The sequence below is a fragment of the Vigna unguiculata genome, chromosome 11 (genome assembly GCF_004118075.2).
Source record: "Vigna unguiculata cultivar IT97K-499-35 chromosome 11, ASM411807v1, whole genome shotgun sequence".
In the NCBI taxonomy this organism is placed as follows: domain Eukaryota; kingdom Viridiplantae; phylum Streptophyta; class Magnoliopsida; order Fabales; family Fabaceae; genus Vigna; species Vigna unguiculata.
Genome location: NC_040289.1, coordinates 27,499,989 through 27,513,618, shown reverse-complemented (window position 1 = coordinate 27,513,618; position 13,630 = coordinate 27,499,989). Strand labels below are relative to the sequence as shown.

Sequence of the window (13,630 nt, the reverse complement as noted above, 5' to 3'; positions counted from 1 at the left end):
TTGAATACATACGTTCTTTAAATATGTAACCAATCACTGTAATTTGACGTTGATATTGTATTATGGTTATGCTAGACATACGTAAATATATTCAGAAAATATTGTCCAAATATAGATACATGGTTATTTTATAATGGAGGTACATAAAGTAACTATTCAGTATAGTTTCGCAAAACAAAGCAAGTCTTGGTCCATTGGTTGGTTTCAGTTTAAATGCAGTGTGTCATGTGCTGTCTGATAGTACAAAGAAATGGTAAAGGGTCAAAGATTCTAAAATACTCGATTCACACGTTTATATCATTGAAATTTCTCAGCTTCTAAGACCAATTCCAAACATGGAGACACAAAGGAAAGTTTATGTGCTTCTTAGTAAGTCTTTACATTGTCCTATATGTATGAATTTCTCTGTCAAATTCTGATAAATAAGATATTCGAAAATCAGTGATGAAATATATTTGAATAGGACATTAAATTTTTGACAAATTTGTATGTCTAATTTGTGATTTTATCAAGTTTTTTGGTCGTCGGACTTAACACTGTCCACACTTATGTCATTGATGCAATTTATGATTTCCAAGTTTTTTCATGGGTAGAGCGTCCAAAGAGTATTCAACTGGTTTGATTCATCTCCAGAAAAAGTAAGCGATTCTCTTACAGTGATTTCTTTGGTTATATATTTAACAATATTTTGTAAAATAGACGATTGAATACATATCTTATGTTAGTTAACACTTTTGACAAACTATACATTTTGGAATACTTCTTTGTACACAACATTAATTGTTGTACTGGATGATTTGTTCTCATTGTCATGGATTAATATCATTAACCCAGATTTACTTTGAACTCTAGAAGCTGCAACATAGAGTTGACCATGGCTAAATACGGGTGTTGGCAAATACAATCCAACGAAACCTAATGACTGACCTTGAGATTTGTTTATTGTCATTGCATATGACAATATGATAGGAAATTGCTTTCTAATTAACTTAAATGGCCATGGGGATTGGGAGGGTGACATAGACATTCGCGGAATGTAGACCTCTTGACCATCTTTGTTTCCTGTAATCAACTTAGCACCTATGACATGGTTTGCAACCCTGGTTACGATTAATCTGCTTCCATTGCACAAACCTTCTGCTTGGTCTAACTTCCTCAAAAGCATAATTGGAACCCCAATCTTTAGTTTGATTCTATGATTAGGAAGTCTAGATTTACTAAGTGAATTTAGGAATTCCGAAGTTATAGCGCTGTAAGCATCACTTGAAGCAGATTCTGATTCATCTACTGAATCAGAGCTAAGATACTCTTTTTCTTCCCCTGCATTAATTATTTGATACATTAGTAATAATATTTGTCATACCAAACAAATAAATTTCAAATATGTTAGCTGTAGCTTCCAGATTTACATATCTGGAATTAGTGATAACATATATTCATTGATTTCATTGACTGTCTCAATTCTACTTGCTAATATTGCTCTACACTGCAGAAATGATTCGTTTGTATACTTGTGTACTAAGTCGGGATATGTCATAGATACAATTCCTTCTATAGGATCATTGAAATATGAAATTAGGAATTCTCTAGGTATTTCGACTTCTGCTAAACCGTCATTTGGTTCTTCTAATTTACCATCACCAATTTTAACAATCCAATCCAAAAATTCTTGAATCTCGGATGCAGTTGTGGATTGTAAACCTTGTTGTAGGAGACGCATATTTTTTTTCCATGTCAAAACTTCACAGTGGTCCTACAGATAAGATGAGTTAACAGTGGCATTGACAATATCAGATCTTGTACCTCCAGGTATAACAAGTAGGATTTGCCTGAAGTCACCCCCGAATACTATGACTCTCCCTCCAAAAACTGAATTCTCTTTTGTCATACCCTTCATTATGTCATTTAGAGTTCTATCCAAAGCTTCAAAACAAAATTTGTGTGCCATTGGAGCTTCATCCCAAATAATAAGTTCGACTTTCTTTAACAGTTCTGATGCTTCAAATCCTTTTTCAATGTTACAAACTGAATTTTCTAGTGTTGGTACTGGTATCTTGAATTTAGAATGTGTTGTTCTTCCTCCTGGTAGTAAAAGAGAAGCAATTCCACTTGAAGCAACCGTTAGTACAATTTTACCTTCAGAACGTAATGTTGCTGACAGTGTTTTCCACATGAAGGTTTTTCCTGTTCCCCCATATCCATAGAGAAAGTATACACCTCCTTCTTTATTTACAACAGCCTGGTTGATCTTGTCAAATATTTTTTTTCTGTTCCCCTGTAATATAATTGTTATTCAAACTGGTTACATAATGTAATATTGATCTAAAATCCAACAATAGCAAATAATAATAAATCCGAACCTGTCATTGATTTCAAGTTTGATTGAAATAAATGTCGTTGCTCTGCAATGTCATAATTGAGTTATGCATATATCAGTCTATTTCCACAATTTTCTGTCAAAAAACCATTTGGGTATGACATTGTTGGGAAGAATTTCAAACTGCTTCTATTTGCTTCGAAAAGTTTTTCTATCTCCACTAAAGTTAGATTTTGCAGCATTTCGACTCCAATGTTTAGATCTGCATACAAAAAAATATTTTACAGGTCTTTGTACTTCTATATTATATGAATCACAAGTACTATATAGTGATATAACCTGGATTTCCTGATATATTTCTTTCTCTGTAGAGAATTCCATCTGATAGCCATTCCTATGTTTTGTTCCATAGTTCCTCTGGTCGATTAACACTATTTGACAACAATATAGTAACAAACAGTTTCCTTAGATATATTCCAGAACCCCAATCTTTGGCTTCTTTTATAGCTTCAACATATTCTGTGTCATTTGCTAAAATACCCAAAGCTAAGCAAGCTTCTCTAAATGTAAATACGTGACATTGTTAACCGTTCTAATATCTATGTATGATGTTGGACCTTTTACATGAGTTAGCATTTTCCTAAGATAAAACACTTCATCAGTACTTAGAGGTACCCAAATAAGTCTTCTGATAGTATTTCCCATCTTCCTTGGTTTTCAACATCTATCTTTCTTCACATAGACAAACTTCGAAACAAATTCAGCATATGTTAGATCCCTAGCTTCTGGGTATTTCTTATTACATTCCATCCAACCTATAAACATTGATTCAGAAACTGTTATTTTTCCCATGATATCATCAATCTCATCATCATCTTTAAAGTATACTGCTTATTCTCCTAGAAGATGGAAAAATAGTCTTTCTACTGCTGGATTTCGTCCATGGATTGGAAACGAAAATATTCTCCAGCATGCTTCACAGGGAGATACATATCTGCAATCAAGATATTGTTTAATTTCATCTATTGGTTGTTTCGTCAAAAAAGATTCATTCTGTTCTGGAACTATGGCAGCTGTAATTCTGTCATAACCTTTGTTGATATATTTGAATAAGTACTTGATCGAAGTACTACGATTACACCATTCAACATTGATATGTGCTTGGTACTTTAACAACAATTGCGGGTTGTAAGGAACTACAGAACGATTATCTAGGGAAATACCACTTTTAGACACAATTAATGAATTGTTCCTTCTACGATAATGTGGATAAGCATCTTCAGAAACTGTGGTTGTTGTTTGAAATCTTTTTTGATATTGGCGTGAGCATTTCCCATTCTTCATGTAAGGTAATGATCTGTTTACCGTTTCACAAGGACCATGAATCATGTGATCTTCAACACATTGATATAATTCTGGATTATTTATTGGACACAGTATTTCAGTAGAGATGACTTTGTCAATATCATCAGAAGTTGGGTACTTGCTGTTGGGCTGTAGAAAGATCAGCAAGTGGGCATGAGGTAGACCGCGCTTCTGAAATTCTATAGTATACATAATTACAAATTAAGCAACAAAGGATTACTTTCAACACATAATATTAAAGGTATTATGATAAAGGGATGACTTTGACAGTGCTCTAGTAATTTCCGGCCATATAGGATTGCATGTGAAAGTTATAAAGAGATCTGGAAATCCCATAAAACTACAAATTGTCATTCCATCAAAATATAATTGGTCCATGAATCTTCTACTACCAACAAAAGATGAAGGAAGCCCTTTTCCCTTGTTCTGACCCTTGAGTTTGTGAGCTGCTAGAAGCTTGACAGAGGTTATTATATTTATCAACCCTTAACTTGCTTTGATTAAATTTAATAAATGACAATCTTTCAGACTCCATCATTGTGTATCCATCAACAATAAATTGCTGAAAAAGTCTTCTAGATCTAAGCAAAGTTAATGCTTCTGACTGTCTTGTTTGCAACCTGAAGCAGAACCACTCCCTAATTGTTAGTTTGTTCATTTTCCTGTTAATTCCCGGTTTATCACGATGACTGACATCATGTCTATAACCATCCTCCCCATATGGAAAAAGTAAAGGATATTGAAATCCTAAATAGCTCGTGTGCAATTCATTTATTCTTTGTAATTTCCCATATTGCTTTTCCATTATGATGTCTCTACCTAAAGTCATATCTACACGCCGACTATAAAAGCTGCAACTTCTGAAACATTGGAGACATTATAAATCCTTCCATCTTTTGTCCTATCTGAAATAAGTCTCAATTTCAAGTCATCAAATGGCTGGTCTCTATATCTGTCCTTTGCCATTCTAAAAGATTTGGCATGAACATTGAATTCATCAAGCATCTTCTTTATTTTGCTCACAAGTTCCAAATCAATATTATCTTGATTCCTGCAAAGGGTAACAATTTAATAAGCACTTGTTCTGCTACATTTTTTCTTTCAAAAGAAGAAGTGTTCATGTACCTTAAACTTTCTATTCTATTTTGAACTTCATTTTCAGTGTCGTAAATATAAAGTTGAGTAAATTTTGGAAGTCCTCCGGGTACTGGTAAAAGATGATTAAGAAGTTTGGAAGTACCTTCACCACTGGAAGTACCTTCACCACTGGAGTCTTTAATCTACATATCAACCAACAGATGATTAAGAAGTTTTACAATATAAAATTTAAAACACTGAAGTAAATGACTTACCATCTTTGTCTCAAGTTTGCTTCTAACACAAGCAATAGTTTCAGGGTTGCTGGAAGCTTTCATCACCGATGAAGATCTGTTATTTGGTTGAACTCTAACCTTGAAAGCAAGTGTATAGCCTAACAACACATCTAGATCCTCTGGAAAACATTTGGGATCGTCCTCCCCATCCTACGAAAAAACAAAAAATGACAAGTCTTTTATATACTAAAATCAATTACAGTAATTGTCAAAGATGGTAATATTACCTCGATCATTTTATTCATTAACTCAACAGCTGATACACCAATCAAGTTATTGCAGTCTTGATCCCATAAACAAAATTGGTATAACTGTATCCATTAGTCACCTGTAATTCCAACTTATATCTACAAGAAGTGGATTTAGTAAATTCAAACAAATGAATTGTCGCTGAACATGTACAATTTAAAAAAGAAGTACAAACCTAATTCCATGTTTTTCATTATCAAAGCCACAGATAACACACTTAAAAGCACCTACTTCATCAGTCTTCTTCCTGCAACTATTGCATACTGGATAATACCATCATTTCCTAAATTAAACTTCACAGTATTTGCAATTGTAACACAGTATTGTTCCTATTTTAAAAACAAAAACAAAATTACAACAATGCAGAATCTAAAAATTGAAAGGAATGTAACAAAAACAAATAATAAGTAATTCATTACCTCCTTCATACTTGTGATTTCAGATATCGTACTCACAACAACTTTATACATAAATTTTTCATGTTCACTATACTGGGAAGGTGAACTCAGCTGGTTGCATTCTTGGCTCGGACTGACCACATTTCCAAACCGTCTATAATAGCAATATCAAAGTCATTTCCATACAATTAATGATAAATAATGTCGCAAATATAAAAAACTTAACAATTACATACTTTATCCATTGCTCCTTGAATCGTACTAATTCAGCACATTCATCACCCATTAACAACTTTGAACCATTCCACAAGTTTGATATTGACACTAGCCATCGTCCTAAAAGGAAAAACAAAATCAGCACAGACAAAATCAAACAACCAAAAACCATCAAATAAATTCACCAACCTGAACACGATTTGATCTTAGCCTGAGTCAACATAACAACAACAATAGATGAATCCGGGTCACCCCTTCAATTACTCATAAATTTCAAGTAATAGGAATCCCACAAGGTACACCCAATCACAGCAGAGCTGCAAAAGGAAACCACAACAGTTTATGAATATGAAGTGATATTCGAAACCACATTGTTATATGAAATTACTAAATTACTAACCTGAAATCCCTTATATGAAATACCACATTCTTGGACCGAGGATTACACCTCACATTGTCTACCACTCCAATAATATCTAAAACCATTATAAACATGATCCAATAAATAATTGAACATTTAATGAGACAAAAGTCATTAAATGATTAAACATTACATGAACATACCATACACTAAATCAACAGCGTAATTTCCATCAACTATATCCTCGATACTTTTGAAGTTGTAAACGCTTACTGGAATACTCAAAATTGGTTGTTCTTTACTAGTGGTTGCTCCTATGAACAATAACTTGTAAGGATGATCACAAACCAAAAATTGTCCTTGGTTCTTCAAGATTTTAAAATTATGCATTATATATGTCTAGCCCTCTACCAACTTTTCTTCCCACAATCCTAAATCTTCATTTTTTTACCATTGTAGGAATCATCGAACCTTGACAAAAAAAGTGAACCAAACAAAATCATTCCACATGTCGAATAAAAAGAACAACAAATTTTTTTTACCTTCTGATCCAAAAGAATCAGTTCCATATGACGATTGGTATCCCGGTTTTGAACAAACCATAAGTCTTTTACTCGAACAACAAGCTTCAACGTTTCTTTCTTCTCATCGATATCTTTGATCATATCAAATTTCCTCGCCATTTTCAAACCTTAACTTTCGAAACACAAACGTCAGAAAATATGAAAATGCAAACACAATATAATGACATAAATGAAGCTAGAAAACAAATACCATACTTACCAATGAACTGAAACTCATACATACCTCACCAAACTGGAAAAAGACAACTCCTGATGAAACTGGGAAATAAAAAATGTAGACAAAACGTACTGAGTTAAAAACCAAACATCTTCAATAACTACACAAAACAGAACTTAAAAACAAACAATGAACTTAAACTCATACATACCTCAGCAAACTGGAAGAAGACAACTCCTGATCAAACTGGGAAAAAGAAAACGTAAACAAAATGTACTGAGCTAAAAAAAGGCAAAACATCTTCAATATGAATAACAACAAAACTAAACCACAACAATGTACTGAGAACGAACGAACCTCACAAAACCCAAACTCCAAATGTAAAACGATATCAAGAATTCATACATACCTCAGAAACTAGAAGAACAAAGAAGCAGAAACACAAACAACGAAACCACCAACACATTTGTATTTAAAAATGCACAAAATTTGAAAGTATCTGAGCTGAGAGTTTAATGCATGCAACATCAATCAACTCATGCACAGTACTCCCTTCATCAACCCTCAAACAGGCGGGAAAGCGCAAATGACCTAAATACCTATACAATCATATATAATCCTGAATGCTGAAGAGGGTGTTTTCTGTAAAATACCAGTGCACATCACAGACCATATTCACAAGAAGTTAAAGTGACCAAAAAACCATCCAAATGAACATGTGTCAACGAAATAAATAGGGGTATTTGGGTATTTTCCAGAGGTGTTTGTTTTCATATATTTTAGATTGTACTATAAGAAATTATAATGAATGCATTTATATAACCATATAAGAGTTTTTTAAATTTTAACAACACTCTTTTATAAAGAAAATAATGAAATTAATCAACTTATTTTTAATTTATAAAAAAATAAATTATAAATTAAAATTATAAAAGTATAAATACTTATAAGAATTATTTATTGAAACACAATTTATAAAAATTCAGTATTAATTAGTCAAGAAAGATATACTTAATAAATCATTTAAATTGAGAAGATCGTCGGTATATTACTTGTGATAACAAAGCACTTGTTACGAACTTTTGACCTTCACAAATGTATCTAATATTTCCCAAGTGCGCTATAAGTTAATTCCTTATAGTCTGTTCGCTTGTGCAAATTTAGCATATAGACAAATTTAAGAGAGCAAATTTACGAACACGAAGGTTGTTCATTTGCGCACGGATTTGTTAGTGAGTTAGAGAGATAATTTGCGGAATTATAATCTCACCAAATTGAGCAGATTTGTAACGAAAAATAATGTTTTATCGTAAAATCCTATCCCCGCACCACGTTCTCAATATATATATATATATATATATATATATATATATTTATATTTATATTTATATATAATATTAAATAATATTAATAATAATAATATATCAATTCTTAATATTAAAACAACTTAGTAATTTTACATTTTAATTTATTAAAATGATTTTTTTTATCTATCATATCAATTAAATCCTTCTCAAACTTTTACAAACTTTACCTCCAAATCCATTTACTTTCATCTCCAAATCCCTTCAAAGAAATACAAAAAATCATATACTCAAATTCACTCATATCCATCTAAATTCATCCTCTCACTTTCTTTCAAATTTATCTTTTAAAGGGAACATAGCCTTAATCTTTCCCAACTCTCATGGTTGTGGATAGGATCAATTCTATCAAAACTAACTCTGGTGCTCATGAGGATGAAAAGTCCATCATAAATACAGTTAACAAATCAATAAAAGTTAACACTTTTTCTTAAAAACTTAAAAGCCAACTGAAAATATTAATTCAACATATAAATTTATTAGTAATAAATATTCGTATATATAATACACATATTTCATTTAACCTTCTTTTCTGTCTAGTATTGGGGGAGGTGGTGAAAAAATGGATTTGTGAATGTGTTATGGGTTGGATCCACTAATTTAAGTGGAAATGTGAGAACGTTTGAGGGTCACAGTACACACTAGCACCGTTAGAGGTGTAATTTGTATTTTACACTTTAAGTTGGGTTTCTCAATGACTGGGTTTGAGAAACATTGCATATTACAGAATCCAATCACGCACCTTTTATGTTACCAATAGATATTTGTATGTTATAAATTTTATATCAACAGATAAAACCAATTTTAAACATATTACTTTATAAATTAAATTAGATCTAAAATTTCCTTTTGAATACCTCACTTTAGCTGATATTGAAAGCTGTTAATACATGACCATATAAATCACATTACAAAATAGATAAAATTCAGATATTGAATTTAAAAGTTTAGAATAGGAAAGATTTTCATCTGAAAAATCCACATTACATCATCATTTTTTGTTTTGTTACTTTGGAAAAGGGGATTCATCAACTACTTCACAAGGAGTCAGACATCTTTCCACAATGGTTTTCAAATTTGAGAATGGTATTTGGTACAATTGAAGGCAAATTTCTGCCACATTGATCTACATTTACAATTAGGAGCACGAAGCCCTTTTATTGAACAGTTACAAGAACCAAAATGCCAAATAAAATATCTCCTAAAGTTGAAAACAATTGGTTTTCCTCTAACAAGTTGGACCTAAAAAACAAAGTTATGTGTGTTTGTTTTCAACCAGAAAGAACAGCACTGAGAAGCTCATTCCAAGTGTCAGGAAGCCCCGGAAGACACCAATGGCTGCAATCTACTGCCATAACTCCACTGTAGCCTTCAGGGTGTGCATCTTTTCTGTACTGTGAAAGTGTGGTCACATCCAGGAAATACACAGGCTTTTTTATTCTGTTCAACACCTTGTTCACCACCACCCACGCCATTGGTGTTCCTGCAGGGTACTTCAATCCAAAGAATGGTTCTGTCTCACTCATGCATGACTTTGCTGGTTGATTCCAATCTCTCCCCCTAATCACCACACGTCAATTATTATCATATCAACTATTGTTCGCTTTATTCAGAAAGTGATGAATTTAGTGTAAGAACTTACACGTAATGCACCGGAGAAATTCCCAAGAAGAAGACCTTGGTTTGTGATGGATTGATGTTTCTTTCGATCCACTTGGCCCAGGTTGTTAGGCCTTTGTAGTATGCAACAAAACGGTTCATGTCTTTCAACAACCTATTATCCACCTCAACATAGTCCCACCTGTCATTAATTTTTACAAATCAGTGTCACCGATTAACCATTGAAATTGGAAAACTGTAGTGAGAGAATGATCTTACGGTTGTGAACTTCCGGTGTGGGTCCACCAGTGCCACGTGTTGAAGATCAGCGCGTCCATCCCCATCCACGAGTCACCGTTCTTGATAGAGTCAAGCTTCAAAACTCGTCCCACTTTCTCACGGTCAAGATCCACTAAATATGCTGTTCTGTACAAGTATATCTCAAGGCCATACTCCTGAAAAAATCACAATTTTTTTTTTTATTCTCAATTTTTCTTCATTAAATCTCTATACTAAATTCTTTTTTCACGTGTTTACGTTGGATGAGAGTACTCATCCTTCTACCTTAAAAGAAAATAGGAGCCAATATAAAACACGACATAATATTTGTGAATGATGTAATAGGTTTTTCTTAATATTGTGATTCAACGATTGTTTTTTCTTTAACCCCATTAACCCACACGCAATTATGAATAATTATATCTGTTGTGATACTACGTAATACCATAATGGAAGCTTTTATGATAAACAAACATAATGGAACATAGAATAAGATTTTGTGGTTGAAAAAAAGTGCAGATATCAAATTTTCATTCATTTGATTTGCAGAAAGCTATAAAAACGGTTTTGTAGAATAATGGTGTCAGTCGCTGTGATACTCATAATTCAGTTACAACCAATGATGTTCAATGCTTCAATCCGATATAAAGTCTAAATTAAATCTTCAACATCAATCATTACTAATTGAAACAATTGTTAGACAAATTTTCTACGTAAAGCAACTAGATTTTCATGGTAGATTGCTTGAAAACTCTTCAAATAAATTTAAATAAAAAGATACGAGATTTATAATCATTAAAAATTTAATAATTTGAAAACTTTATTAAGATGAAATCAAACAATTTAATATTTTATGGAAGTAATAAAATTTGAGGATTTGAGGGTGAGAGGAGCAAAACAAAAGTAACTGTTGGTGGTTTTGAATGTGAAGTAAAAACTTTCCCTTTTCTGCCAAACCAAATGAATATGTGGAAAATGAAACTCCACGTATAACAGTAAAATTCCAGAAACAAATATAATAATTTTTCATTTTCTTAACTTTTTCTTTATGTTGTTTGAATTTGGAAGAGAGAGAGAGTTAGAAGAAGTATTTTGAATAAAGTATATTAAGACACAAACATTTATTATCTCTTAAATAAGCAATCAGAATTGTCCCCAGCAAAAAAGCAAAGCCTTCTCACCAATCACATCTAACTTTTACTTCTCTCACCTCACTGCACAGTGCTAAACAGCTGCTACAAAAATATGCACATGCACCACACCAACTTCTGAACTCAAATACCCAAATAATATCAGATTTGAGGGTAGCAGAATTTGAGTTCAAAAATGGAAATGGCTCAGAAAGTTTTGAGCTTTGGAGTCAAATACAAGAAAGAAAGAGAGGGAAGAAACACACAAACATTACCATCAAAAAATGCTAACTTTCAAATCACTGGGCCAGAAAAATAAAGTAAAGCAGAAGAATGAAAAGACCAACCTCAAATGTGACTTTGGAAAGAGCATCCCTTTGACTGAAAGTGCTCTTAGATTTTGGCACCCAAGCATGAATCATACACGCCAATGAATTGAACTGGTTCAAGCTCAAGGAATCACCAACAAACATAATCTTCTTCCCTCTGTATCTCTGCAAAAAGTCCAATCCATTGAACCTGCACAACAAAAATTTCACTGCCCCACTTAGCCTAGGACCAACCATAACATGACAAGGACAATGCATATAAAAAGAATAGGAATTGAAAAACAATTTGGGGAAAAGTGTTCATATTTTGTTCAATGAACAATGAGAGAAACAAAGGTTGTACCTTGGCAAGGGACAAGAAAATGGCGACCACCTATATTTCTGGTAGAGTTTATCCGAGCGACCATGTTTTTGACAATTGAATTGTGGATCTATGAAGGGACAAGAAGAAGGGTCGTAGAGAGGGTATGAAGCATCGTAGACCCATTTTCCTTTGAACAAGTTGCATGCTCCTGCGAGCTTTCTGGTTGCACCAGAGTCCTCTGCTTTTGTTTGGAGGCAGAGCAGAAACAGAGTTAAGAACAGAGCATGTACCAATGACACACCCATTTCTCGGGTTCTGAACCCTCCCCGTGATTCTTTGAAAGGACGAGGAGTGAATAGAAACTTGCCCCCAAATCAAGGTCTTATATAATGGAACCGTGAGAGAAGGAGAAAGAGAGTGTTTCACAAATGAATGCACATGGAATGTGAAAACAGAACAACTTGTTTCCTCGTTTGCTGTTGTTTTTTAGTGTTTAATGTTTTTTTTTTTTTTTTTTACTTTAAATAATGTAGTGAAACTTTGAACGGGTTGGTTCTTTTAACCATGGCAACTTGTGGGGTTTGATGCAGTTTTTTGCTTTAGAAATTGTTGGAATGATGATCATTGTGATTCAAAAAATAATGCCCACCAAGAAAGACAGAATTGAAAATGTCTTGTTATGGTTTTTCTTCTTTCCTTTTCCCTTTTGCCGCCACTGTCAAACAAATATCATACGGATAAATATGTGCACCAAAGAAAGAATTCAGAAAATTCTGAAACTCTTTTATGGAAGTAAAATTATTACATGAATTAAAATTTGTACATAAATGTGTGTGAATATTGGGTCTGGTTCCTAACTTTTTCATACAAGCACATCTTAGAAATATTCTCAAAACTAAAGGACACAAAAAAAAAAAGTTTATGTATGAATGAATAATGGTTTTTGACCTTTTGTGTGAGGGTGTGGTAGTACTATAAAAAGGTGCATTTAGGTCTACCCTGCCTTAGTTGTGTGTGGTTCTTGTGTTAAATGTGGGTGTGGTGGCTGATATTTGTATAGTGTGAGGATCTCAGAAGCATCATTTTGGATTTGGATAATATAAACTGAGCATACCTTTGTTGACTCCACAGCTGAGTGATTCCCTCACTATCATGTGCATGCTGTGCTTTTAGTGTACAAAAACACCATTGTTTGAGAAAAATATTGTTTTCATTAGCTGAAAGTTTTAAACAATACCAATTTCCTTTTTGTGACATTTTTCTTTGGGTTAATTTGTTGGCTTGAAGTGTGAGAAGCTTCAAACCCTCAATTCAAAACTATAAAAAAAAAAAAAAAAAGCAGCACTAGCTTATCAAATGTGTTGTCAAACACAAAAGTATAAAATTTGAAAAACAAAATTGAGTAAATAAAATTAAAAAGCAATAATCACCGAACTATTGAAAATCTAAATGTAAGTTTAAGTCTCATATTAGATAAAAATAAAAAATTAAATACCAGTAGAAAAACATAAATTCATCGTCTTAAGGTTTTGAGTATGATTGATTTCAATTTCTTATGTCAGTTGGACTCTGATCTCATTGATATTTTCTCACAAAATTTCTTTA

General features: G+C 32.8%; 3 protein-coding genes across 3 annotated transcripts; all 3 read right to left on the bottom strand.

Moving 5' to 3' along the window:
• Nucleotides 1–742: 742 nt before the first annotated feature.
• LOC114170313 (ATP-dependent DNA helicase pif1-like) lies at nucleotides 743–1,720 on the bottom strand. The gene is made up of 2 exons (XM_028055795.1): nucleotides 1,468–1,720; nucleotides 743–1,320 (listed from the first exon to the last, which is right to left on the bottom strand). The coding sequence occupies exons 1-2, from the start codon at nucleotides 1,718–1,720 to the stop codon at nucleotides 743–745; spliced, it is 831 nt and encodes a 276-aa protein (XP_027911596.1).
• A 2,793-nt stretch (nucleotides 1,721–4,513) lies between these two features.
• LOC114170312 lies at nucleotides 4,514–6,962 on the bottom strand. The gene is made up of 11 exons (XM_028055794.1): nucleotides 6,822–6,962; nucleotides 6,483–6,645; nucleotides 6,319–6,394; nucleotides 6,108–6,172; nucleotides 5,939–6,038; nucleotides 5,724–5,856; nucleotides 5,536–5,633; nucleotides 5,384–5,402; nucleotides 5,035–5,205; nucleotides 4,808–4,962; nucleotides 4,514–4,733 (listed from the first exon to the last, which is right to left on the bottom strand). The coding sequence occupies exons 1-11, from the start codon at nucleotides 6,960–6,962 to the stop codon at nucleotides 4,514–4,516; spliced, it is 1,341 nt and encodes a 446-aa protein (XP_027911595.1).
• Nucleotides 6,963–9,440: 2,478 nt separating this feature from the next.
• LOC114170605 (protein trichome birefringence-like 39) lies at nucleotides 9,441–12,402 on the bottom strand. The gene is made up of 5 exons (XM_028056117.1): nucleotides 12,065–12,402; nucleotides 11,740–11,911; nucleotides 10,263–10,438; nucleotides 10,027–10,185; nucleotides 9,441–9,944 (listed from the first exon to the last, which is right to left on the bottom strand). Exons 1-5 carry the CDS (start codon nucleotides 12,328–12,330, stop codon nucleotides 9,656–9,658), a joined length of 1,062 nt encoding a protein of 353 aa, XP_027911918.1. The 5' UTR covers nucleotides 12,331–12,402; the 3' UTR covers nucleotides 9,441–9,655.
• Nucleotides 12,403–13,630: the final 1,228 nt, after the last annotated feature.

Coding starts and splice junctions, on each gene's coding strand:
- LOC114170313 (XM_028055795.1), bottom strand. CDS start 1,720: ATGCGTCTCCTACAACAAGGTTTACAATCCACAACTGCATCCGAGATT. Junction 1,321..1,467: donor GTGTAGAGCAATATTAGCAA/GTAGAATTGAGA, acceptor TAATTAATGCAG/GGGAAGAAAAAGAGTATCTT.
- LOC114170312 (XM_028055794.1), bottom strand. CDS start 6,962: ATGGCGAGGAAATTTGATATGATCAAAGATATCGATGAGAAGAAAGAA. Junction 6,646..6,821: donor TGATTCTTTTGGATCAGAAG/GTAAAAAAAATT, acceptor AAAATCTTGAAG/AACCAAGGACAATTTTTGGT. Junction 6,039..6,107: donor TAAGATCAAATCGTGTTCAG/GTTGGTGAATTT, acceptor TTTTCCTTTTAG/GACGATGGCTAGTGTCAATA.
- LOC114170605 (XM_028056117.1), bottom strand. CDS start 12,330: ATGGGTGTGTCATTGGTACATGCTCTGTTCTTAACTCTGTTTCTGCTC. Junction 10,186..10,262: donor CACACCGGAAGTTCACAACC/GTAAGATCATTC, acceptor AATTAATGACAG/GTGGGACTATGTTGAGGTGG. Junction 9,945..10,026: donor ATTTCTCCGGTGCATTACGT/GTAAGTTCTTAC, acceptor TGTGGTGATTAG/GGGGAGAGATTGGAATCAAC.